This window comes from Alligator sinensis, unplaced genomic scaffold (genome assembly GCF_000455745.1).
Source record: "Alligator sinensis unplaced genomic scaffold, ASM45574v1 scaffold165_2, whole genome shotgun sequence".
Lineage (NCBI taxonomy): Eukaryota > Metazoa > Chordata > Crocodylia > Alligatoridae > Alligator > Alligator sinensis.
In genome coordinates, this window is record NW_005841965.1 from 2,419,937 (window position 1) to 2,444,491 (window position 24,555).

The 24,555-nt window shown below is 38.8% G+C and overlaps 2 protein-coding genes across 5 annotated transcripts in view; one reads left to right on the forward strand and one right to left on the reverse strand.

Moving 5' to 3' along the window:
• SVIP (small VCP interacting protein) overlaps positions 1-3,658 on the forward strand; it is a 7,039-nt gene extending 3,381 nt beyond the window's left edge. The window contains exons 3-4 of the mRNA XM_025200376.1: positions 337-450; positions 1,962-3,658. Of these exons, the coding sequence (XP_025056161.1) occupies positions 337-450; positions 1,962-1,976 (129 nt within the window). The 3' untranslated portion in view covers positions 1,977-3,658. The remainder of the gene's footprint in view (positions 1-336; positions 451-1,961) is intronic.
• Positions 3,659-11,599: 7,941 nt separating this feature from the next.
• The window catches only part of GAS2 (growth arrest specific 2), a 163,241-nt gene continuing 150,285 nt past the window's right edge, over positions 11,600-24,555 (reverse strand). For 3 of the 4 annotated variants that reach the window (XM_025200390.1, XM_025200389.1, XM_006020707.3), the window contains exon 8: positions 11,600-13,017. In XM_025200390.1, coding sequence (XP_025056175.1) covers positions 12,799-13,017 — 219 coding nt within the window. In that variant the 3' untranslated portion in view covers positions 11,600-12,798. The remainder of the gene's footprint in view (positions 13,018-24,555) is intronic. The other variant, XM_006020708.3, reaches the window with a different exon arrangement.

Sequence of the window (24,555 nt, forward strand, 5' to 3'; positions counted from 1 at the left end):
GGGATTAAAACATATGGGGCTTATAGAAAGGGGAAAAAAGATTTAGTTCTACAATTTGGATGTAAACCATATGCATTTAATCATGTTAAATTATGCCCACCTGGATATACATATAAAATGAAATAAGAGAATGCCCTATGGCCAGCGATGACTAACACTTACAATATGAAAAAGCACCTTTAAAAATTACACTGCTGTATTACATAATAGTGGTATTAGTTACTGTTTCAGTACTCCTTACAAACCCAAACCCACCAAATAGTTGCCAAGATTTTATTTCTCTGGAAAGTAAGGGGACTGAAGTATGTTCATTTACCCAACCTTATTTCCCCAAAGGCCTCCTCTCGGGGTGTTAAAAACCTTTATTCTGTGGAGCAAAAGAAAAAGAAACAGGAAGACATGGAAAAAAGAATTGCATCTTCTGGCTCTGTAGGAGAAGGAGGACTTAGGGTAAGTTTTAACATTTACTTAATGTTAAATCCCTTTTAAAATATTTTGTTTTAACCTTTTAACTTTTTCTTCCTTAGGGGAAGTATCTGTACAAATCAGGGAGAGGATAAATACAAATTAACTGAATGCAGCTGCTTCTCATCCACTTGCATTGTCAATTACTGACAATTCCACCATTCTCATCCCTAGAGTCCATAATTTGAGAGTGCTTTTCAGTTGTTTTTTCTTCTTTGACATATTCCAAATATCCAAATCATGTCACTTTTGCCTTCATAATATTTCTAAGAAGCATCCTCTTCTTTGCACTCCCAAAGCAAAGACTCTTGTTCATGTCCTTACCTATCATATTGATTATTACAGCTGCTTCCTCTTGTGACTCCTCCAACAGCCATTTCACCATTCTCACTCCAATCTGTTCAAAACGTATCATGATCATGTTATGTCATACTCTTCTTTGAATTCAGTTAGTAAGTCACCCTTTTGAACAACGGAAGATCAAGCATTATGTCCTCGTTTTAAAGTTTCGTCACAAGTTTCCTCTGTACTTTGCCATTAATATCCATAGGTGCCATTAATATCCATAGGTGTCTATACACATGCTCTGTCCACAGTGTCATGTGTATTCAGCATCCCACACTTCAAAATGGCGGCAGGGTGCTTTAACTAAAGGTCGTTTGACGAGCATCATCTTGAAGTGCAGGGATGTGGGGGCTGCTGGACCACGTTAATTAGAACGTTCTAGCATTACCTGCTGGATTAACTGAGTCTGTTCTGAGGCATGCTAATTAGCATGCATTGGAGCAGAAATCTAGCACATGTTTAGGTTCCCCATCAGACTACCCGTTTATCCTCCTCTCTCACAGTTAACTTAACTTAATCCATGTGCTCTCTGACTATAGGATACTTCACCTGATTTATAAGATCAGTCCTTCTTTCAAATAGCTTCTGAAGACACTCCTTTTTTCCTCAGTGTTTACAAGAAATTAGGCAACCAAATAATTTAAGCAACACATATGTATCTTTTAAAAGCTATGTGTATTTTTTACAAACATATGTATATGTTTTTTTAAAAGGTCAGAAAATGCAGTCTGTATGTATATACTGATTGCATTTCCTGCCCATATTTGTAGAATATGATAACTGTCCTTTTTGGGTTTATTTACATGGCACAGTGCAGTGCTGTTCAAAGACACTCAAGATACATTGTGTACCAGCTAGTTTGGGTAGCAGATGCTCTGCCCAGGCTAATATGCTTTGCTTCTGGTACCCACACTATCTCACGGAGAGGTAGCTCAGGTATCTCCATGTGGCCGGGGACCATGCTATTTAGATGTACAGTCCGATTGTGAATTCTTTGGGACAGGGGCTGTCATTTTGTTTGTGTGGACTATGCTAAGCAAATTGTGTATCTCTGCTTTGCACAAAAACATTACTGATGAGTTTAAATGAAAAGAACACTTGAACTGTGAGAAATTACTGTCAATTTACTGCCTATACATATATTTTTTTAGTGGCAGCTTGGATAAAGAAGAATGGCTTCTGAGAAGAAGGTCAAAGTTTACTGCCAATAACTTGCCAGTTTCTGCAGCTGAGTGGAACCTATTCATTGTGTGGCTTTTGCTGTTGTTTGCATATGAAGATTCAGCTGTACTTTGCCATTGTATCAAGGCCAGTGATAGAACTGTAGATCAAGAACTTTTTCAGACAAAAAACCTCAGAATGTTAAAAAAAAAAAAAAAAAGGCCAAAACTTGTTACTTACATTTCATAATCTCCATTTGTTTTAATTTTGCATGTTTCTACTCTGTTTCTTGATGGGGTAGGGGAAATTCACTCTTGTACAGGAATGAACAATGGGGTTGATGTATGATACTTCTGCTTCTGAAACAAACTTTATGCACAGCCTAGGAAACCATAATTGATTTTCTTTTCAATATTTAAAGTTCTTCAGTTAAACTTTTCTGCCACAAAAGCTTCTTTCCAAAATATTTGTAATGAAATAAATGTACTCCTGTCCATCTCTTTGGTTTCCTACTTCTAATGATTGGTGAATCATTTAGTGCCTTTAAAAAAAAACCAAGAAACTGCTTGGAATAAGCTTGGCTTCTGCAAACGGAAACATTTTGTGATTTTTTTCTTTTAAAATTTGTGTGTGCTAATCCCTTTGTATACTTATACTAAGGTGTAAATATTTTATTATGTGGTTTAGTTTTGGTTCTCTCTCTTCCCTGATTTTCTAATTATGGATTTTTGAGTATATAAATGTATTTGCTATGTATATACAAACACCCATGCTGGAAGTTAACACTAATTATCTAAGCAACAAAAACTGTTGGCTAAATGCTTTCTTTTGTACCATTAGAGGGCAATGCTGTGCTTCTGAATATGCTGGAAAACAGAAAAAGGAAAAGCCTCTTAGGTCATCTCTTGGATGGTTATTTCCTAAAAGCTTCTGTACTATCTGGGTGGTTTAATTATATATAGTACAGTAATACTTGCCAAGGACCAGAAGCACTATTACTGTTCATTTGTATCCAGCAATGCCCATAATCCTTTTCCTAAATGTGAGACTACTTTTGATTATGTAAAGCTAACTAAACTATGGTGTATTATGTGACCAGCTTTCAAAACTAGGAGTGACCTCAGGCCACCATTTTAATAGATATGGGGAATATATTGCAACAGGATAAATTCTAAAAGTACAGTTTTTATTTTTCCCTGGAGCATGTTACGTTTGGCGTCAGTGTCCTGCTGATTCCGTTTTTGATCCAGTTTAGATTCTGGAAGTGTTAGTTCAGTTAAATAGCCCATCTTTCCCCCTGAAGGGCTTAGCATAGTACTGCTCCAAACTTATTTGGGAAGTCCTCTTGAAAAAAAACCTAACATTTTGGCTTTCGCCAAATAATTCATGATGCCAGAAGGAAATTTTAAAAATGGTATATTAATATTAATTTAGTGCCAAAAGCTGTGGCCTTGACAGAATATAATATAATACCCTTGTCTTTCCTTGTGATTTGTTCTCCTCGCTGTTTTATTAGTATGTGTCACTGAATTAGGACTCAATGGAAAATAGTTTGTTACAGAATCTACAAAAAACCATGTGTCATAATTAATCTGCAATGTGACTTTCATTCTGGGATTCCTAATGCATCCTACAGTGTGGTGTGTGCTCAGAAGCTATTTGTGTTATTAAAGTGTCACTTTGCTTAGTTCTTGGAATTTATGATTTGTATCCGTTGATTAGCGTCGTGCAAGAGAAATGGTACCAATGCTTTTCTCAAGCAGGCGGAGGAACAGAGACAATTGACACACATTCAATGATGTGCCCCATGTGCTTGGTATGTCTACACATTGCTGTACGGTGACGGTAGTACTGTGCTATGTTTTAGTACTTGCTTGAGGGATCGACCCATGCGATTGCTATGTCACCATAGCACGTTGCTACATCGCCGCATTGCTGTAGGGCGATGTGTAGACACGCCCTGGGTGGGTTCTCTAACCACAGAGCTATTAATAAAAAGGGCACCTACTATAGCTCCAGGTTATAAGAAGGGGCTGGAGCTGGCACTGGTGCCTACTGCAGTACAGGATTTGAAGTTGTGAATCCCAATGTTGGGCACCTAAGCCCTGGAGAGGGGCAGAACTTGGAACATCCCCCTTCTTCCTCTATCCCTACTCAGTGTGCTTATGTCTGTGGAACCTACTCTACCTAGAGGTGCGCCAATAAAGATTTTCTTGGCTGATACCAATAGCTGATTATTAACCAGCCATATCGGCCAATACTGATCCAACAGCCAATATTTAGTAATAAAGCTCATCAAACGAGCTTTAGTTCAAGCTCCCCACCGCCCTTTCTAAGTGTGGGTATGCTGATACAAGAGATACGGCAGCACTTTAATTAGAGCTGCTCTCAGAGCGACTATGATTAAAACATTGCCCCCACCCATTCCCAGAGCAGTGCCACTTGAAGCCCCTGCCATTCAGGCTCAGGCGGGGGTGGCAGTGGGGGGGAGGGATTGCAGAGCTATAACCACCCCAAAATTTGCCTTGCCCCCCCCGCCCCCCCAGCACCAGTGCTGCCTACCCCACATAGCTGAGCCTGCCTGCCCACACTGCACAGCTGAGCCTGCAAAGGGGTGGCGCTCCCAGCAGGGGTGGCGCCAGCCTCTTCCCAGTAGGAAGCTGAGCCAGGGCTGGGCTTGAAGTTGGCAGGAATGGGGCGGGCTCAGCTGCATGGGGAGGGTAGCGGCAGTGCTGGGAGAGGTGGCTATGGGAAAGCTAAGGTGAATTTTGAGGTGACTATAGCTCCCTGCAAGTCCCTGACTCGGCCAAGCCCAGCCCTCCCACCGGGATGAGGCTGGCGGCGCCCCAAGCTCAGGGAAGTTGCCTGAAGCTACCACGACTCAGTGGTCTCTGGGCACTTTAATTAGAGTGGCTTTCAGAGTCGTCGTAATTAAAGCATCACTCCCACACCGAGAGCCTCCCCACTAGGGGAAGGACTCTGCTGCACACAGTGAGGGAGTGGGGGAGTGGCTGCCTCAGCCCCTGCCAGGCTGCCCTCAGCCTCTGAGGCACAGACCCCTGGGCACCACAAGTTCACCCATGCTTGGCTGGGCTGGGCAGCTCTGCCTGCCCCTCCCCGCCCCACTTATGTCTGCTGCATTCGCGCTTTTTACAGTGCCCAACCCAGCCCGCAGTCCTTGCCATACTCCGCTCCAGCTCAGGCCGCCTGCCGGTGAGGGGATGGGGGTGTATCCAGAGTCACCCTGGGTCACGGATTGGAACTCAGGCATCCAGGGGCCTCATCCCTGCAGGCAAGAGGTAACCCAGGTGTCCAGAGGCCTCGGCATAATTAATTATTGGACAACATTACTGTATCAGCTACAAGAGCCAAGAAAAAGCAGATAGCCGATAACTTTCATTTTCCTTTTATCAGTGCTGATCCAATATCTAACCGATTTATCGGTGCACCTCTAGTTCTACCCGTGCTATGGGGCCTAACTGGGTTCTGGTGCCTTCCTTTGATGCACTGTAGTTCTCACCAAGTAATACTAAGCACCAAAGTCATCTTGTAGAAGTAGATCAAGGCCATGAAGATCAAATACAAGTATTAACTTTGACTTAGAGTATGACCATAATTTAAGTAAATCATTGCTGCAGGAAGCTTTCAGAATATGTTTTGTCTAATGCAAAACGGATTTTATCAGGTCCTTGTATATTGTTCAGAATCACACACTACTTTAAATTCAGAGTACCATTCTTAAGAATGAGAACTACTTATTAAACCAAGATGAATCCTGAAATAGAACCTTAAATTTGAAACAGTGATGTATTTAAACATCGCACAAGGAAAGCTTTAATTATACTGTGTTACATTTACAGCCGCAAGAAAGAAAATAATCCTTTTCGTCTCTGGTATGCTGTCCCTTGCCCTTGCTTCAGTCACCTTAGATTTTTCCATGTGTAAAGCCTTTCTCAATGTCCAGTGTCAAATTCTTCATATTTTTAGGAGCTACAGGTTGTTCACACCATTGGCTAATGGACTGCTACAAGGAGAGGCCATGCCCTTAAAAGTAATTGCTCCAATATACCCAGCAAAAACACAAGCTTGGGACAGCTGTACAGGGCTTTTGCCTTAAGAGAACTCTGTGAGAGAGAGTAAAATATTTCTATTACCAAAGGCAAGTTTTTTGTATTCTATTCTATATCACTGCCCTGCACAAGAATTGTATTTGATTCATTGTTGAGACGCTGTCATAGAGAAAACATCAAGACAATAGTCCAAGGCCATCAACTTTGATTGTGTCTTGGCTGCTTCCCTCTACTGCCATGTTTTCCAAACCAGGCATTTGTGAGAGGGGAAGAGACTAGCTTCACTGAGCAGTGGAAAATGGAGAGGTCATTCAGTTGTTAAAAAAAAGACATTTTCTGAGGACTAGGGCTGAACTTATTGCCATGTGCAAAAAAAGGACTGGCTGGAGAGACAGAAAGCAGGAAAGAGTCTGCAAGCCTGAAACACTGAAATCTTGGATTCATGGAAGGGTGAAACCAAACCGCGTACCAGGACTTAAAGACCTGTCAGTCTTGAGTACCAACAGTAGTTTGAGAAGTCCATGTTTTTCTCTTATGCCCTGTTGTTTCCAAAGGGGTTAATCTAAAAGTTTAGAGAGCTTGTAGCCTAGAGACACATGAAAAGAGCATTTTTACACTAAGGGCACTTTTACACGTACTCCAGGGGTCAGACGTGGGGAGGCAAACTGTAATTAGAGTGGCCCCGAGAGCGCCTTTAATTAAAATGTAGTCACATCTCCTGTATCAGCATCTCCACACTTAAAAATGGTGGCAGGGGCACTTGAGCTAAAGCTCATTGGACGAGTGTTTAGCTCAGGTGCCTCTGCTGCCATTTCTAAGTGCAGGGATGCTGATACACAAGACACAGGAGGCTGCTGGAATTCCAGTGCATTGGAGCAGCCTCCATGTATAGGCACCCTAAGAGAGTCAGTGTGCTATGGCTGGAATGACACAGGATTCATGCCGTAGGACAGCTTGTATGGTCCTACAGATAGGGGACACTGGTGGTGTCAGGAAATGTATTTTATTTTCAACAATCCACAGAATATTAAGATATACAGTAGCTTTCATTTATAAAAATGATGAAAACCCAGTAATGCAACTTCAGTACACCTAGTTGCTCTTAAATCTTTCATCCAAAACAGGGTAGAGACTGCTATGTGTTAAAAATTATAGCTTGGAATTTAGACTCGGGGAAGTTTTATCATAGGCTAAAATGATGTACTACTTACGAGGATGAATTACAGACTACATTCCTGTGGCCATTTACATACATTACACATTTGGAGGTTAAATATGAAGTGTCATGCTCCTAAAGGTCTTTAGTTGGAGAAAGTGATGGGCAAACTGAAACTGCAGGGGTTACCAGACATTGCTCAAGCATGTATTTTCAAAGCAAGAAGTACCATCTTTGAGAGAAGGGCATTTCTCTTCCTTTGCTAAGATCTACAGAGGGAACAGCAATGCTAGGCACAGCAGGTGGATGGAGTCCTTGGAAGAAGATGCCAAATTGAAAAGATCCTGCAGGACATGAGCCACTCAAGAATTTGAGACAATTCTGGAAAATTATTACTCAGCAGCTGTGTGTGCTGTCTGGCACTGGGTCTTCTACACTCTGAGAGTTTCTGGAAGGGTATGAGCTTATACTATGTCAGATTCGGATACAGGAAAACATCAAGCCTGACTAAGAAGAGATGGTGTCAGTAGTCGGGCTGAGCTGCTTAACTCATCCCCCCCAGTACATCCATGTAATCTCACACCTCCATTCTACCTCCATCTGGCTCTGAAATCAGAACTCAACTCTCCACAGCCTTCTTTTGGTCTACTGGCGGAAGGAGAAGTAGAAAAAGAGTACATCAGGCAAGATGTGACTGGCTGCAGCATGCATGTTCCTGTGGGAAAGCAGCATAGTCTAGCAGAGCATCAGACTGTAACTCTGGAGGCTTAGGTTTTATTCTCAACTCTGCCACTGCCCACTGAGTGACCCTGAGCACTGCACTCTGCTCCTGCACTTCACTTTCCCCATCTCTGCAGTTGGGAGAAGCATTGGTAAAGCATTTTGTAAGCTACTAAAGTCACAATATAAAAGAGTGAACATAACTCTAAGCTCTGTCAACTTTAGTATGCTGATCTCACTCTGGTAATTACCCTCAATAGACATTCTCAGAATTTATAAGAAATTTAAGGAGAGGCAAATCCCTAGTAGGCTGTATAGACTGTTCTGCGAGGGCAGGATGTGCCCTAGCCAGGTGCATGAATACCGGGTGGTAATAGCTAGTAACGCACAGCCTTCATAGATTTCATAGACATTTGGGCTGGAAGGGACCTTGCCAGATCATTGGGTCTAGGCTCCTGCTCAAGGGGCAGGAAGTCAGCTGGGATCAAATGATCCCAGCAGGATAAGCATCCAAATGTTTCTTGAAAGTGCCCAGAGTAGGTGTTTGCACCACCTTTGGGGGGAGTCTGTTCCAGAGTAATCATTTAGCTAAAACACAAATTCCCTCTTCTGGGGTTTTCAAATAATACTATAATTGTCTATGACCAGGTAATATTATGTTGACATGAAATAATAAAGAACTGACTGATAAAGATTTGTCAAGAGTCCCATTCATCTCATGTGTTGATCGCTTGCTGTGACTTACACTAGGATTTTAAATGGACGTTTCTTTCATATCCCATCTATATTAGTTTTGTTTCCTAATGTTTTCCTAGACTGAAGCATTAGCCTACAATTATACTACACTTAGTGTTTACTTCCTTTCTCTTTTCCTCATGTTCTTTCAGATGGCCTTCCACAAAGAAGCTAGCCTGTTAGCTCAATCTGAACACATCTGGCAAAGCTGACACTGTCTTTTGAAATACTGGGTCTCTTGGGGATCTCTTTTCCACTCCATGAAATGACAGACATGAAAAGGAACACCCCTTGAGCAGTTCCACCCTTTTCAGGGTCTTTATAATGATTTCAATCTCTAGTCCTAATTTGTCTGACCTGCATATTGTTTTCTGGATACTGATGCAGTACCTATATAGTTAACTTTTCTTATCAAATCCCAGTCCTTCCTAGGATCAGCTACAGGGAATAAATGCTTTGCATGCCTGAACATCCTGTTTAAATCCTCTCTCAGCCAATCACACCCATTTCAGGTATGTTAAGGGAGGTCACTCACTTTGCCATTCTTCATCCAATTCCTAAGTAACCACTTAGCCCTGTCTCGGGTATCAGACATCCATGAAAAGTGGTTCAGATCTCTTTCAAGAGCCCAGTCACTCCATGACAGCCAACTTGTGGAGTGTAAGTCAGAGCTGCCTAAACGGTGGTCTAACCTATAGTCAGAGATGGTTGTTCTGGCAACCAAGCATAACTGGACCCTAGAAATTCAAAAGATACCCCATGCTGCACTTCTTTGGTTGAGGTTCAATGTTCTACTCTGTCAGGGTGATTTGTTGCAGCAAGCATTAAATATACAATATTAAATGAAAAGGAACAAACCTAGGACAGTTTTGTCTTATTATTACTGCCTGCTACAAAAACAAACCTTTTTCCAGAAATTTTACCATTTTGCAAGAAAACATTTTTAATACGCAATTTGAAGTTTAGGTTCGCAATTGACTACCAGTAGGACATGTCCCACTCGTGGGACTCAAAGGTCATGTAGGTGGGACTTCAACTCATTGCCCGATTGAAAAAAATCAGTTGTTTGCACTTCAAATAGATGAATCAACAAATATCTCGAACAGTGCAATTTTGTGAGGTTTTGTTTTTATCATGGTAGAACCAGAGTTTTCTGACAAAATGGTTGGTGGGACATGAAGTGCAAAAGGTTGAGAACCACTGGACTAAACCATTTCAATTTACTGTCTAGACTTTAGAAGAATGACATTTTTCCTTATTTTATAATAAAATGTTGACATAAACTTCATTTTGAAAGGGTTTTCCTACCCATTTTTTTTACTCGGTTTAAAATAGGTCTTTTGCTGTGTCACTAAGAAAATGTCTCTCCAGCCACACAATTTTTATACTAGTATCACTAATAGCCTGCTTTTGGGAGGGACTGAACACCTATCACTCAATAAGAACTGCAGTTCTTTTGCTCTTCTTGGTATTGGGCCCCTCCAGAGGAAAATTATCTTACTGCCTATCAAAGGAAATTACCTTAGTGCCTAGGATTTACTGTCAATAGAAAATTTCTTTAGAACAAGATTCAGATGCAATATAGTGTACAATTTTTCATTTAAAAATGTATGCTCTCTGTACTTAGTAAGGACACAAGGGTGTTGCTTGCTCCATTAAAGACAAAAGTAAAATTCCCATTGATTTTAATGAGGGGCCAGGACTTCATTCGTTATGTACACAAGGGTTTGATCCTGCCTTAGTACTGGTAGTGCCTTTGATTTAGTGGGAATGAAGTCAGAATCATATCTAGGAATTTCAGCTGTCAAATTTAATCTGAAAACAACTTGATTGTTGCTTAAAACATGGTTTTAAGAAACTAAATTCAACTCCTTCATCTCTCCTCCCAATAACGAAAAAGTATCATACAGGGGACCCTCAGCTGAACCCATACTAGGCCTGTGCGAATAAGGAAGTATTTGATTCGGATTCAGCCAATTCAGAGGACAGTGATTTGATTCAGAGATTGGGATCACTGTCCCAAATTGATTCGGCCAAATCGGCTTCGGAAGATTTGGCGCTAATTTGAAGAGGTTCGGCGATTCAGCCATAGACTATCATGGGGAATCACTGAAATACCTATAACTTTGTCATTTTTTTGGCAGAGTTGGATGAAAACATTAGGAATGGTAGCTTCCTCTGAGGACACAAGCCCTGCCAAGTTTCAAGGAGATAGGTGCAGGGGTTTCTTGGAAACTGCACCTCAAGGTGCTGACAAGCAAAACTCGTGTCACGTGTTGCGTGTGTTAAGGCGCAGCAGGGTAAAAACAGCAGGCATGGTAGCCCCTGCTGAGGCCATGAAGCCTGCCAAGTTTCAAGGAGATAAGGTTTCTGGGAAACTGCACCTCAAGCTTCTGAAAAGAAAACTCGTGACAGGTGTGACTTTGTGTGTGTGTGGGATGAAACCAACAGGGATGGCAGTCTGTAACAGGGGCTTTCCCAGTGCTTAGGCAGAAACAGCTCACAAAAGGGACAGAAAGGCTACAGGCAGAGGTTTATGTGATGTTTCTATGTCCCTCCCTGAGAGCACTGTGATTGGAAGGGGACTCAGGGAAAGATCACAGTCACTGGCCAGCTACAGATGTCAGTCTTTCTCTCCCTGCTCTCACTCCCTCTTCTCAGTTTCTGTTCCCCTGAAAGGCTGCCTTCCGAATCTCCAAATCTTTTTCCGAATCTTTTCCAAATTGAGTTGGAAGGTTTTTTTGGTGATTTGATTCGGATTCAGGGATTCAGCCTCTAAATCAGGCCAAATCTTCTCTGAATTGAATCAGCGACTGAAGCTTTGCACACCTCTAACTCATACCATTTCTATGTTGCCTGATCTATCAATGTTTGCTCCTGTTTTCCACTACATGCTTTGAGCCTGTGTTTTGAGTGTGCATGCTTACAGGGCACATGGAGTGTAAACAAAAGAATGAGACTTTGAAACAATTTGTGGGTATTGTTTTTTAAAAAAAGTTTCTATTTTATTGCTAATGAAACAGCTGAGTTCTTCTCAAATGTATGTAGTCATTCAAATATCCCTATAAAAGGATTTTTTCTAGGAAGTTACAAGGCACAGAAGGCACCAAATATAAACAAAGAAAAGTAGCAAAATTATAAACCCAACCCAAGAATCCCGAAGTAAATTTTAGAGCTGTGTGAATGATTTACAAGAATTTGAATTACTCCAAAGAATGGACAATGCATATTTCACATGTATCCCCAACAACTGAATACAAGTAGAGCTAGACTGTACCATGTGGTCAAAGAATAAGGGGCAATAGAGAGATGAATCACCACAAGAGAAGAATGAGGAATCATTCTGACTGAGGGAGGAAGTACGTCTCCTGGAGCTCCAAGGTGGTTACAGGCTGTGTGCCTGTTGCTGCACCCTTCTTTGTGTGATAGCTAACAACCCTCCAATGAGCCATTTTTATTGTCTGATAGAGGAAGGAGCAAAACCTATACTGCTGAATGGCTCTTGACATCCTCCCATCACTAGACGCCCACGTAAGCACCTAGTGAGACCCTGGCACTTAGTGTTAATTTTTTCAAGCTAGCTTCCAAGAGGACACCATATTTTTTAATTTAGCCATTTTAGGAACCCATTTAGCACACTATTTTTATATTTCTTTCATAGGCTAGAGGCATCCTGGAGCATTAAACATAGTCCAGTTTTATTTTAGTTTCCAACTTGCTTCATTTAGCAAGTAATTTTTATCCACCTGAACACACCTGCATATAACTTTTCTAACTGATCTAACAAATGGCCAAGGACTCAATGTCATAGGTTTTACATACAAATATACTGCAAATTTTTTGCCTTTAACATGAAGCACATCCTTTAAGTCATTCTAAGTATACATTCACATATTAAAGAGTAATAATATGGCTAAAATATATGTTTATTTCTTATCTGATTGTAGTAATTTGCCTATGAAGGGTAATTTGCTAAAAAGGTACAGTACTAGAAATAAATAGTTCTACAGTCTTCAAAACAGGTTGTCATTTTCAGCCTGTGTTAAATTTTTGGAAGTCCTTTCAAAGCATGAACTAATTTTACTACACTTGAGAAGATAATTTGGACCTACTTATACATAGTCCCAATCTCATGAGAGGTTAATTTCACTTAATCTCTTTCTTGGTCTTGTAATGGGCAGAGACAACCAGATAATTATCTGGACTCATGTCCTTGATGGTTGGAGACTTGCTTTGGATTGGAGAGGTTTTCCCATCAACCCGAGAGATTTGCAGCATTCGGCATGGGTCATGTTTCAGCAAATATCCTGAAAAAGTCTCCCATCCTCCTCCTACACGAACCATCACGTGTTTGTTGTGTAGCATCTGGGGGGGAAAAAAGCAATGAAGGAGGAACATTAACTTAAAAATCACATCCCTGTTTGAAAATGTTGTCTGTACTCTTAATTACAAGTAATACACATCTGCTAGCCATCAGGTGGGAAGCAGCTATGGCATTTGTACCACTCGGTAGTGCCAAAAAATATTTACTGTAAAGTAATTGTATGCAAGGACATGAGATAGCAACAATTACTACAGATTCTCCACAGTTTTAAAAAATGTCACTACATGTTATTCTCCCTCCAGCAGGGGATGATGTTGTTCTCTATATATTTCATTACAAATTTCTTAAAGAAACTGGATGTGTTTTTGTTGTATTTGTTGAAATTAGTAAAGATTAAGAATATTATGTCTTGAAAATGGCTTCCCCTTATGAGGAAAAGGCTCTAGGATTATAAAAGGTCTAAGTGGGGGAAAACATCCAAAATAATCTCTTCTGCCTCAAAAACGTGATTATGAGTGAAATGTAGAATTAATTTCTTCACTAAAATGAAGCTTTCTCTAACTTCAGTTTCATGATTTAGCACTTCTGACATGCACTGGACTGTGCAACAGTCAAATATAGAAATAATAAAGTGCGTTAAAAAAGCCAGGGGGATATATTATGGGCCTAAAATGAGGGACATCTGAAAATAAAAAAGATATGGAAGTCTCAGAAAAAATAAGTTGCAAGTGAAACCTTTCAGGGGGAATGTGTACAGGTTTAAAAACAACTACTTTTTGTTATGTTTAAAATCTTTATTTGGGACATGTTTAGGATTAAACTCCAAAAGACTTAACTACTGAGTACATCTACACATGCACTTTAATGCTCATTAGCCAATTTTAAAGTGCATTAAAGCATCACAAAAAACCATGTCCTTTCACTAATCCACATAGAATAGGCTAATGCACCTTTTTCTAGTACCTTGCAAAGGAAGTACTAAATGTAATGTATACTACCTAAAGCACATTCATGAATATGTAAATGTGCCCACTATGCGTCCACTACTAAATCCAAAATTTAGAACCTCAAAACTGTACTCAGCTTCTGTCCAACCCTGGAAGTACCTACATTCTGTTGGTGCTTAAGTTTCCAATATTGAAATAGATCTAGCCTGCCCAGATCAAGAAGTTTATCTCAGTGTTAATACTGCCATTAACTCAGTTCCTAGGTCTTGGCTTCCCTCTGTCAAATAGCTTGGGGACCAATCCAGTACACCAAACCTGGTCCTGAAGCAGTGAAGCCACACTGGGGTCACCCTTAACAACCATTCTTGAGTATGCTGGACAGAGAAAGAGCGAGCATTCAAGAGTGACAGCAGAGGGCACCTCCAGAGAAACTTTTGTGCCTCATTTATGGGTTTGGCATGTGTGAGTGGAAGTAGGTGGGTAGGCTGTCCTTGACAGTGGCATCTAGACATATCCTAACTTTCCCTAAATACTATAAAGGGATGCTAACATGGATCCTGTAAATTCCACTAGGCAGCTGTAAGTTAGGAGCTGCAATGCTCAGTTGGGTCCAACCTATGTTGACTGAGAAACAAGTGTGTTGCTGGTCAAGATTTACCTTCCTCAACAGAGGTGTTTATGGAAACATGAACACTAATTAGTTCCAATTAAAACTAAGATCTCTTTTTTATTTTCATACATATTTGAATTTTAAAATGTGGACTCCAATAATTGTTGTTTTTTTTTTTTTTATCAGTCACAGTTAAATGGTGGAATGCTGCAATCTTAATAGTTAAAAATCTTTTCTTTTTCCTGATGCAGTGAGTGGTCCCTGTAAAACAGCCACATTTCCTATCTAAGCAAAATGTAACTTCTCTAATGTCTGCACCTGTTGTTTCAGCTGGTAAATTCACTCTGATTTCTTTCATCTCATTTCCTATACAGAACAGTAAAACAAATGTCAGCTGGGAATCATAAACCTGCATGTTCTATGAAAGCCGCAACATGATTCTGATCATGAAAAATGCTTTGATTGATATACACCCAAAATACTAAACATTTTTCACAGAATAAGAAATTAGAATACTAACTTGCAAAACAAGTTCCAGCTTTGTTCAGACTTCCTCAGACAGCATGCTGAAGCATATTTAAATAGTCTGGATAATGACACTTTGATTTATAGCTGTGATGGATGTGTGTGAAGTTCTGCATCCCTGAAATTCCCTTGAGGGCACATTGTTTTGAGGACATGAGTGAGACTTCAGCAGTGCATAGACCTCGTTTCCAGAATACTGCACAAGATAAAATTTGTCCTGCATGTTTTTTAAACCACTAACCAGGAGAGAGAAAAAATAGACTAGATAATGGAAGTGTTGCAGTGCTGATTAATTTTTTTTCTCTCTCACAGCCTACAAAAATATTATTTTTATCTTATGTTATTCTGGTATTCTTTGGGGGATATGATTCTGTTTTGATAAATTAAGCCTATATGGAAACCAGAGAAGAAGCTGCCAGGATTTCTGAAGTGTGAAAAGGGGATACATTTATAATTAATCAAGCTCCTCGTTTGAATAAATAGTTGCAGTCAGAAATTAAAAATGGTTGACATTTTTTAGAGAATGAATGAATGTTAAGGAGCCTTTTTCCCAAACAAAGTGATGTTTCTTTCAACATTTTCATTTTTTTCAATGAAAACTTAAAATTCCCAAACAGTCAATAATCAAAAAATGAAAAAAAAGTAGAAAACATTTTTCAGGTATCCAGGTTGTAGCCATATAGGTCTAGAGGCAAAAGGAATCAAAATGCATGCAGATAGCCTTTATTAAACCAACTAGATATCTGCAAAAAAAAAAAGTCTTTATTTGCAAGGTTTCGGGCACAGGCACCCTTCCTCAGGCACAAGAGATTGCAAAGATTGTAAAAGTTCTCTTAGGTAGAAATGGAAAGCATTTTTTGATTTTTTTAAAAACATTTTCATTCCAAAATGTTCGGTGAAAATACTTACCAAGTAATGTTCTATTCCAAAACAGAACCATGTTTACTAACTCCAAGACAAAGGCAAAATTTTTTAACCTTACTGATCTCCCCCCTTACCCTATTTTTACACCGATAAGGTAGTTACTTGTGTTAGAAGTCAGGCAGGAAGCAGTAGAGAATTGCATCTTCTATACTACCTGAATTATAAATGCATAAGCTTTTTTGAGCAACAGCTCACTTTGTCAGGTATTATGAACTGTTGTGTTTACAAACACTTCTGCAGCTGTGACTCAGTGGCCACATCTACATGAGATGCTACTGAGAAGTAGCAAACAAGCTACTCGTTGCTACTTCACAGTAGCATTGGAGGGCACTAACTATGATGTGACACTACTGCGCAGTAGTAATGAGCTACTGCACAGTAGTGTCAGAATAAAACTGTGCGGGGACACTACATAACCACGTACTAAATTACCGTGTAGTAACACTATGCAGTCCGCCGTTCATGTAGACATGGCCAGTTAGTCTACATAAGGTGCAGCTCTCCTCTGCCTTTGGACTATTTTCACACTGGTATAAATACCTTGACTTTGAACAGATACTCCTGATTCATGCTTATTTAACTGGGAGCACAATTAGGTGACCAACGTTTATTAAAGTCACTCAAATAGTGTAGATGTATAAACTGCTCGAGCAGTTTGAGCCACCAAGTCCTGCAATAAAACAAAAAAACTCTATTCCAAAATAAGCCCATAGCCATCTGGAGCTTTGCATTGGTGTGAGAGCAGAATCTGACCCCAAATGTTCAGTCACACCTTTTTTCTTTCCTCCAAAGCTTAGCTTTTGATTGAAGACCTTAAAGCACTGGACTTACGGTGTCAAATCTTGTATATCACAAATGAAACATTTCTTAGTTGTGCATAAAGTTGGAAGAAACATGGCTTAGACTATAACCTGACCTTGTAGAAAGGGGGAATACAGCACTCTCTTTAGAAGCTACCCCTGGGGTAAGATACCCTGAATAAGCCTTTAAAATATGATCCAAAGCCCACTGAAATCAACTGAGTCTTTTTCAGGCCCATCATGCCTAGCGCTGGTTTGTTAAACCATTCTGTATTGCTGTAATATCTTTCTACTGATGCTTAGATGACACTTCTAAATTTTGTCCCTCTTGAAAGCAGTTAATATCTGCACTTTTGATTTTGTAATGCAAGTTAAAGATGGAAAGTTGGCAAAACATATTAGGGTTCACTGCCTTGACAATTCCCTTTAGAGTCTATCCTGTAGACTAATAAAACTCTCTGTTGGTAAGTTATTTCCTGGTATTCAGCCTAAACATGCCTTTTTTCCTGCCTTTTCCATCTTTTGTGTTTTATTCTTGCTTGCAATAAAATAATGTAATGCATTTATTTTCTATTCTTTTTATATATATATATATATATATATAAATATATATATATGATGTTATAGCCTAAATGAGTTCACTGTTCTATACTACGCAGTAACATGGAAACTCTAATAAAATCCTATGGGCTACATTCTGATCTTATTTACCTCTACACAAGTCCAGAACCTCTGTTACCTGCAGAATTATTCCCGAATCACAGTTGTGTAAATGAGTTCACAAGCCGGCAATTTTATATTAATTAATCAATAAAAGAAATAACATGGTACCTGGAAAAGCATTTTAATTTTACATAGAAGCTGGAGATTTATTTTGTTGCTTGTGATGTTATTGTTGACCGGATTCAGTGACTCTGTTGCATGAGAATTTAGAGGCAGAAAAAATGTGGATACCATAATTGTGAAGCTTAGTAGTCAACTTACAACATGAAATACATTTATAACATTCATCAATTTTCACATTGCCACCAAGTGAATTAAAACTGAAATGAGAAAATCTTTACAATAAATTCCAAGAGATGTTTATGAATGATATAAATCTTTATTATTTGCTATTCATTATGAAACAAGGCTGCCACAAGAGAGCTATTTTCTCCCGGATCTGTGTTTGAATTAGTATAGGAGAGTCTGTGCTATAGTGAAAATATGAGAAAGTAGCCTTAATAGACACCAGTGGCACACAGGAATATATAAATTATGTACCACTGCAGTATGCATTAAAGCCATCTCAAGGGGTAACACAAAATAAATGTGCACGGGAACATTTGCAGTATGAATTATGTGGACTGAATTGTCGTTATATGGGACTTTGGAGCTGCAGTGAAATATAGTTAAAATGGATCTGTTTTTCACATGAATTAATTTATAGAGAACTTTATAGCTCATTAAAAAGATATTGGGCCATACACCATAGCTCATGTAAAACAGAAAAACTTCATTGGCTTGAATGAAACAGTGTTGGTTTACGAGAGCTGAAGATCTGGCCCCGTGTTGTTATTCTCTAGACTATGTTACAGTTTTACTCAAAAATACTCTAGGGGTCAGGGGAGAGAATTACACACTGTGGATCTGACCCAACTGCCATTAAAACCCATGGAAAGAATCCCATCGACTAACGAGAACTGGATACGGTTCCACAAGCCAAATTCAGTAAAAATACTGCCTGGAATAAATTGAGGTTGCTTCTATGGCAGCCCCTAGGCCAGAGTTTGTCCGTTTTCACCTACATGGTAGCAAAAAGGCTGGGCATAAATTGGTTATGTCATGCATGGGTGTGAGTGGCCAAGTACTGTTAGATTCAGTGGTTGTACAACATGAGGGAAAGCTGCATGCTGAAATGATTTAAATGCATACAGCAGGACAAAGTACTAGTAAGATTATGTAAGATGATGATCAAAGCCCCCTTAAATTATTACACCTGAATGTGGATCTTTTGATCAAACACATTCTTATTGTCTGAATGAGGTGTAACTCCCATTCAACACAGTTTGGCACCAGGAGGTGCCCTTCTGAAAACTACTCAGAACCACAATTCCCACAAAGGTCCAGTATAACCCATCTTATTATTACATACAGTATAAATCACTTAAAATGCCATGGGTAAGGTGGGCAGCTAGAAAGCTGTGCAAATGGCACTAACCACTTGCCAGATCCCCTTGATTTCAAGATTAAAGGGCCAGTTTGAGCTGATTCAGTGTGCTTGCTAATTTCCACAGGAACCCTGTTTCTCAGCTTTTCACACCTTATTAATACTCTATTTCTTGATGAGCCCAGCCTAGGCTCAGCTATTTCCACCTCATTAAGGGTGGTCACAGGGAGCCTTACCCTTAACAGTAAGCTGGAAATTGACAGTACCTAGTCAGATTTAGAGCTGCTAATAAAACAGCACTAACAGGAAGACTATTAATAGTCTACCCTGCAAGTCTGGCAGTTTTTGCTGTAAGAAGACGAGGAGAATTATAATGTTCTAAACAGCTGCCAACATTGACTGCAGAGGTAGTTGTTCACAATCACAGGGATTCCTTTGAGAATTTAATATTCACAATTGAACCAAACTTAAGTCATGTGGTATGGTTCTGTATCCTGATTGGAAAATGTGAAGTCTTAATGTTAGTCTTAGAGTACCAATGTTTACATCTAAATTTGAAAGTTCCAGTTCTATGCATGTTCTGCATTGTTCACTTCTAGGTTTTTTATGAACATTCCTACCAGAAATTTCACTGACCAGAATATTCACAAAATGTACACACAAAAGGAGTGTGGCTCTGAATACAAATACATTTAAATATGTGAAAATTGTGAGTGATTTTTTTTCCATAATGGCTCAACTTTAATATTTCAATATTATGGGGAATTTAACACACAGAGATGTACTTACAAAACACTTCAGAATTAACTTTTTCTTAAATTGCAAAGGTTAGGTTGTCCTTCCCAAAAGCTATTGTGCTTCAAAACTAAAACAAAAGGTCAACAGAAAATTCTCCTTCCCCTGCCACTTTGAAATGAAAGGAAAACAGCCCAAATTTTCCTTTCTGCCACACAAATGAAAAGCTGGAATAAATCTACCAGTCCTATGACTTTATGTAATTTGTGTATAAAATAAACAATCAGTGTATTCATCAGTCAGGGAATAATACACCTATTATTTTGATTTTCTCTTATAAAATATCATGCTCTTAAATTACTAAAAAATACCTATATACAAAGTGATTTGAAATTTCATTTAGCATCAATTTGATAGCCAACTGGCTTTGTATTTATACTTCATCTTTCAAGATCAGTAGTTCTTTCCCATCCACTTCTGTACAAGGCTCTTTTCAAGGATGTCTCAATATATTCAAATAAGAAAGTGGACTTTTAGAAATCTGCAGGTAATTGTTACTATAATTGCATTTTAAGCTCTCTTGTGAATGTAGCAAGCTTCAAATGCCATCAGGCATGTTTAATGACTGGCAGATGAATTGTTGCGAGTCACTTAATATAGATTTCCAAAAAATCTTATTAGCAGAGATTTTGCAAGTTTATCACTAGAATCAGTCATATCCTTTTCCCTGAGGTCCTTCAGCCTCATCAAATTAAAAAACAATCTGAGAGAATTAATCACCTTTTAAAAAAACGTGTAATATATATTTGGTAGAATCATAACTACCATTCTATATATTCAGTTCACCCATAGGGAACACAATTCATGAACTAGCAGAATATTATATTTATTATTCACTAACGTATGATTAAATATTTCTTGAGTGGAAATAAAGTCCTACTATTAGATTATGAGAGATAATCATGAAGAAAAAATGTGCGCTAGAGAATAGTGACATTAAGTGAAGAAAAAAAAAACATTTAAGTTATATACCAGATAAAACTCTTTCTCCAGGTGAAGCTAACTTGGAGCAAAAGAGAAGACTTTCACCCATGGAGGCATTTAACCCTAGAGTAGACAAAGCACTAGATAATACAGTGGAAGGAACAACCATGTGTTTGGTGACTTAATGTGCTTATTAATGTGTTGGGTAAAAGAGCAGGTAAACAAATCTGCATGTTTAAGTAATTTGGATCATGTCAACTGATCAAAATAGAATCTGCATTTTATACTGTCTTCCTTTTTTTTTTTAAATGGACTAATTGGAGTAAAAACATCTCCTGTCCCTAAGCCACTCTTCAAATCTTTCATTAGCAGTGGGACCTGTTTGGCTAGAGAAGTTTGGCAACTGTAATTCCTGGGGTATGACTGTACTGCCTCAACCAAGCCCAGGAATACTGTCAAGGAGCATGTCCCATTCCCCATCCACTTCAACCCCAAATCCCCAAAATGAGGCAATGTGGTCCTAAGCATGCACCAATAAGTACAGGACAGACAGAGAGTTCTGCATGAATAATCCATGTTTCTCTACTGCAGCTAAGCTGCCTCGTTTTCAGTATTTGGCATGCACACAGCAGGAACAAATATACAGGGAGTGATTTTTTGCAGCACGCCTGAATTTGACATGGAGGCAGTATGGACAAGCCCAGAGGCCTAGTTTACACTCAGAAAGCTTTACTGGTGGACCTATGCCAGCTAACCTTCCTAGTGCGGATGCAAGCTATGACTGGTAAAATAAACTGCAAAGTAATACAATAATATTAAAATGGCTGTTGGCAACTCTCTAAGGAAATGGCATATGCAGTTGGTGGCACATATACAATGAATAGTGTTTAACTCCTGAGTAATGCTGCTTCTCTGATTTTCCAAGAAGATGGAAAATTTATTAGGCATAAAGGTTCAAGCCACCTAAACCAGATCTGAATCTGAATTTTACACAGCTGAAAATATAAGGATATGGAATTTGGCTCTATCTCTTGGTTCAGAAAAGTTATTGGGTTCTCTGTTCACTAGTCTGGAGGATAGGCATTTGAATTATTTCCAGATGTGAAATTTCTTAATGATATATAATTCCGCAAAAGATTCTTAGAGGCTGAAATGTATGCATCATAAAAGGAAAAATAACTTAGATTGATAAATGTGACCTGCATAAAAATATACAGCAAGCTATAATTCTAAATGTCTGAAGCCATCATAATGCATCCATACCCTACGCTTGTAATGGAAAAATTACATGGTATCTCAGGCTAGATGCTGTTCAAAAATCATTCTGGCCAGAGGCCATCACAAGCTCTATGTACCACTTAAAGTTACACTTGAACCTTATACAAAGGAAGTAGGAGATAGGTGATATACAATCCTTATATTGACCCTCTGCTCGTAGGGGAATTTGAATAAATTGAGCAGACAGACTCCTGTGACTTCCACACACTTCTGTATCTTATTTCCACAGAGGGAAAGGAATATGGTTATTACTTGCATTACACCAGCACAGAGAGAAAAAAAATGCAATATAAAATGACTGTGCAATTCCTCTGATATGCTGTAAGTATTATGCAAACTGATGTCAGGATGAACTGTTGTTTAACAAGTCTATCTAATGGTTGAATTTGAAATTCCTCAAAAAATAACAAAAATGTTAATACTCCTTCAGCGCTAACAGCTGCTGTTACCATTTGTATTAGCTAGGTCACCCTCAGCAGTATTCTAAATATTATGGTATTAAGGTTTACAAAAGATTTGGACTACTATTTTATGGAGTTGTAAATAACAGAAAATGATACTATTTTTCACAAAAATATGGGCCATTGTGGTAAAGATAAACAATGTAAATTAAATTGCTGCCTCCAATACTAAATAGTCTGTATTGCAAAAATCTCTGGGAGATAACACATTGGAAGGACCATATTTACCTGAATCCAAGATGACCAAGTACCTCTCCCCCCACCCCCAAATAATTAGATTCTATACACAGAAAATTTATATATTTGTTATAACATTTTCATGTATATAATCTAAATATTGGAAGGTTCTCTTAAATTCAGTGGCACAGGGCCAGGTAGTGTGGGGGGGTAGGTAGTGGGGGTGGCATGTACGGGCAGATAGTACCAGGCAGGTGGAGGGGACTGGTGGAGGAGCAAGTGATGGGGGAGGCAGCAGGGGTAGAAGATGTGTTTGCTTCATCTCCAGCCTGGCCCAGTAGCAGTGACAACTGCATCTCCAACACTACAACAGGGACAGACCCTGCAGGGCAAAGTTGTAAGCAAAAACTATATGGAATTGTATCCAGTTGTAAAGCAACTGTAAGCAAAAACAAAGGCATTTCCCAACTTTGACAGAACTGGAAGCATTAATTTCCATTTTTTGTTTTCATTCCAATAAAAAAGAAGTATCAGTAAGCCACATTTTATTTAGCTTCCTGTCAATGTGGGACTGTTATAAAGTGTTTGTTGTGTGTTATTAACCGTTTCCTAAGGTTTTTTTATCGCTTCTAGTTCTAAATGTCTCAAGTGATGCAGCCAAGTGATGCAGCTTTTGTCACCACTTCAAGATGACTATGGATTATTTCAAGCAATTAAAAAAATTCTCTCTCTCTGAAATTTTGTCTTCCAAGTAGTAGTCCCATAGCACTAAGGAAGTATCAGGAAAGCCATCTTTCCCCTTAAGGGGAGGACGACACACAGAAGAGTGAGCTGTTTGGGCTAACGTTTCCAGCTTGGTAATAGGGGATTTACATGTATAATCACATGAATCTCTTACGACTTAAGAAAAAAATACCATATGATACAGTTCAGTCTGAAAAAAAATCTTTATAGATTTGTAGAAATCTAGGTAATTCCTTGGCTGCACCAAGAAGTGAGTTTTCTTAATAAACAATACTGTATTTTGCGCCATAATTTTAAAGAATTTTCTAATAATTTTGGAGTCCTTAGACTCCGTCAAACACATCACAATGTCTCTACCTTATTTATCAAAATAATGTGTTAGCGTTAGTTCCCAAGATTTCATGGTATAATATTTATACACAGAAGAGGCTAGGAAGGTACTGCTGTTAAATATTTCAAACTTAGATTCATTGATTTAAATCAACGTGTTCCAGAGCCAATCACATGTAAATATTCATGATTCTGCCGTAGTCATTTCTCATGCAATATAAAGCAGAATGGAAGCATTTTGCAGTATCCCTACCACTCTCACTGTAACCTTTTATATGTCAATGTCTTCCTACTTCTACGTCTAATGTGTGAGCACCTTTGTTCAGTTCAGAATTCTACTGGATGAAAATTAGATCTTTTATGCCTATCAGATACCCCAAAAAGTGCATTCTAGAAGCCTCTCTTGTCCCAAATAAACCCTGGTTTGAATGCCTAAATAACATCTATATTATTTCACTTTTTCTTTTATATCATCAAACAGTATGTTCTGTTTTAATTTTGCATAAACTTGTAGAACATATAATCATAGTGTGCGTTTCTAGCAAGAATTGTATATTGTATAGGTGTCATGTCATTGCATGTAATTTGTATTGCTAATTTTATTGTACTGTTTTTAATAAAAGCTTTAAATGAACAACTATTACTACATTGACTTTAGGCACTGTAGAGGAAAGGATTATAATTCAAAATGTCCTTGATAAATTTGGAAAATATAAAGAAAGAAGTTCAACAAAGTCAAGAGCAAAATATTGCAGTAAACAACAATCAAACCATCAAATACATAATCAAATGCACACATACAAAATGGGTAATGGCTAACTAAGCATTATACTGGACCATATGTTTAGTATTTGTCAAGTGTCATATTGTTGCAGAAAAAAAGGCTAATAGTGTACTGGGATATATAACAACATA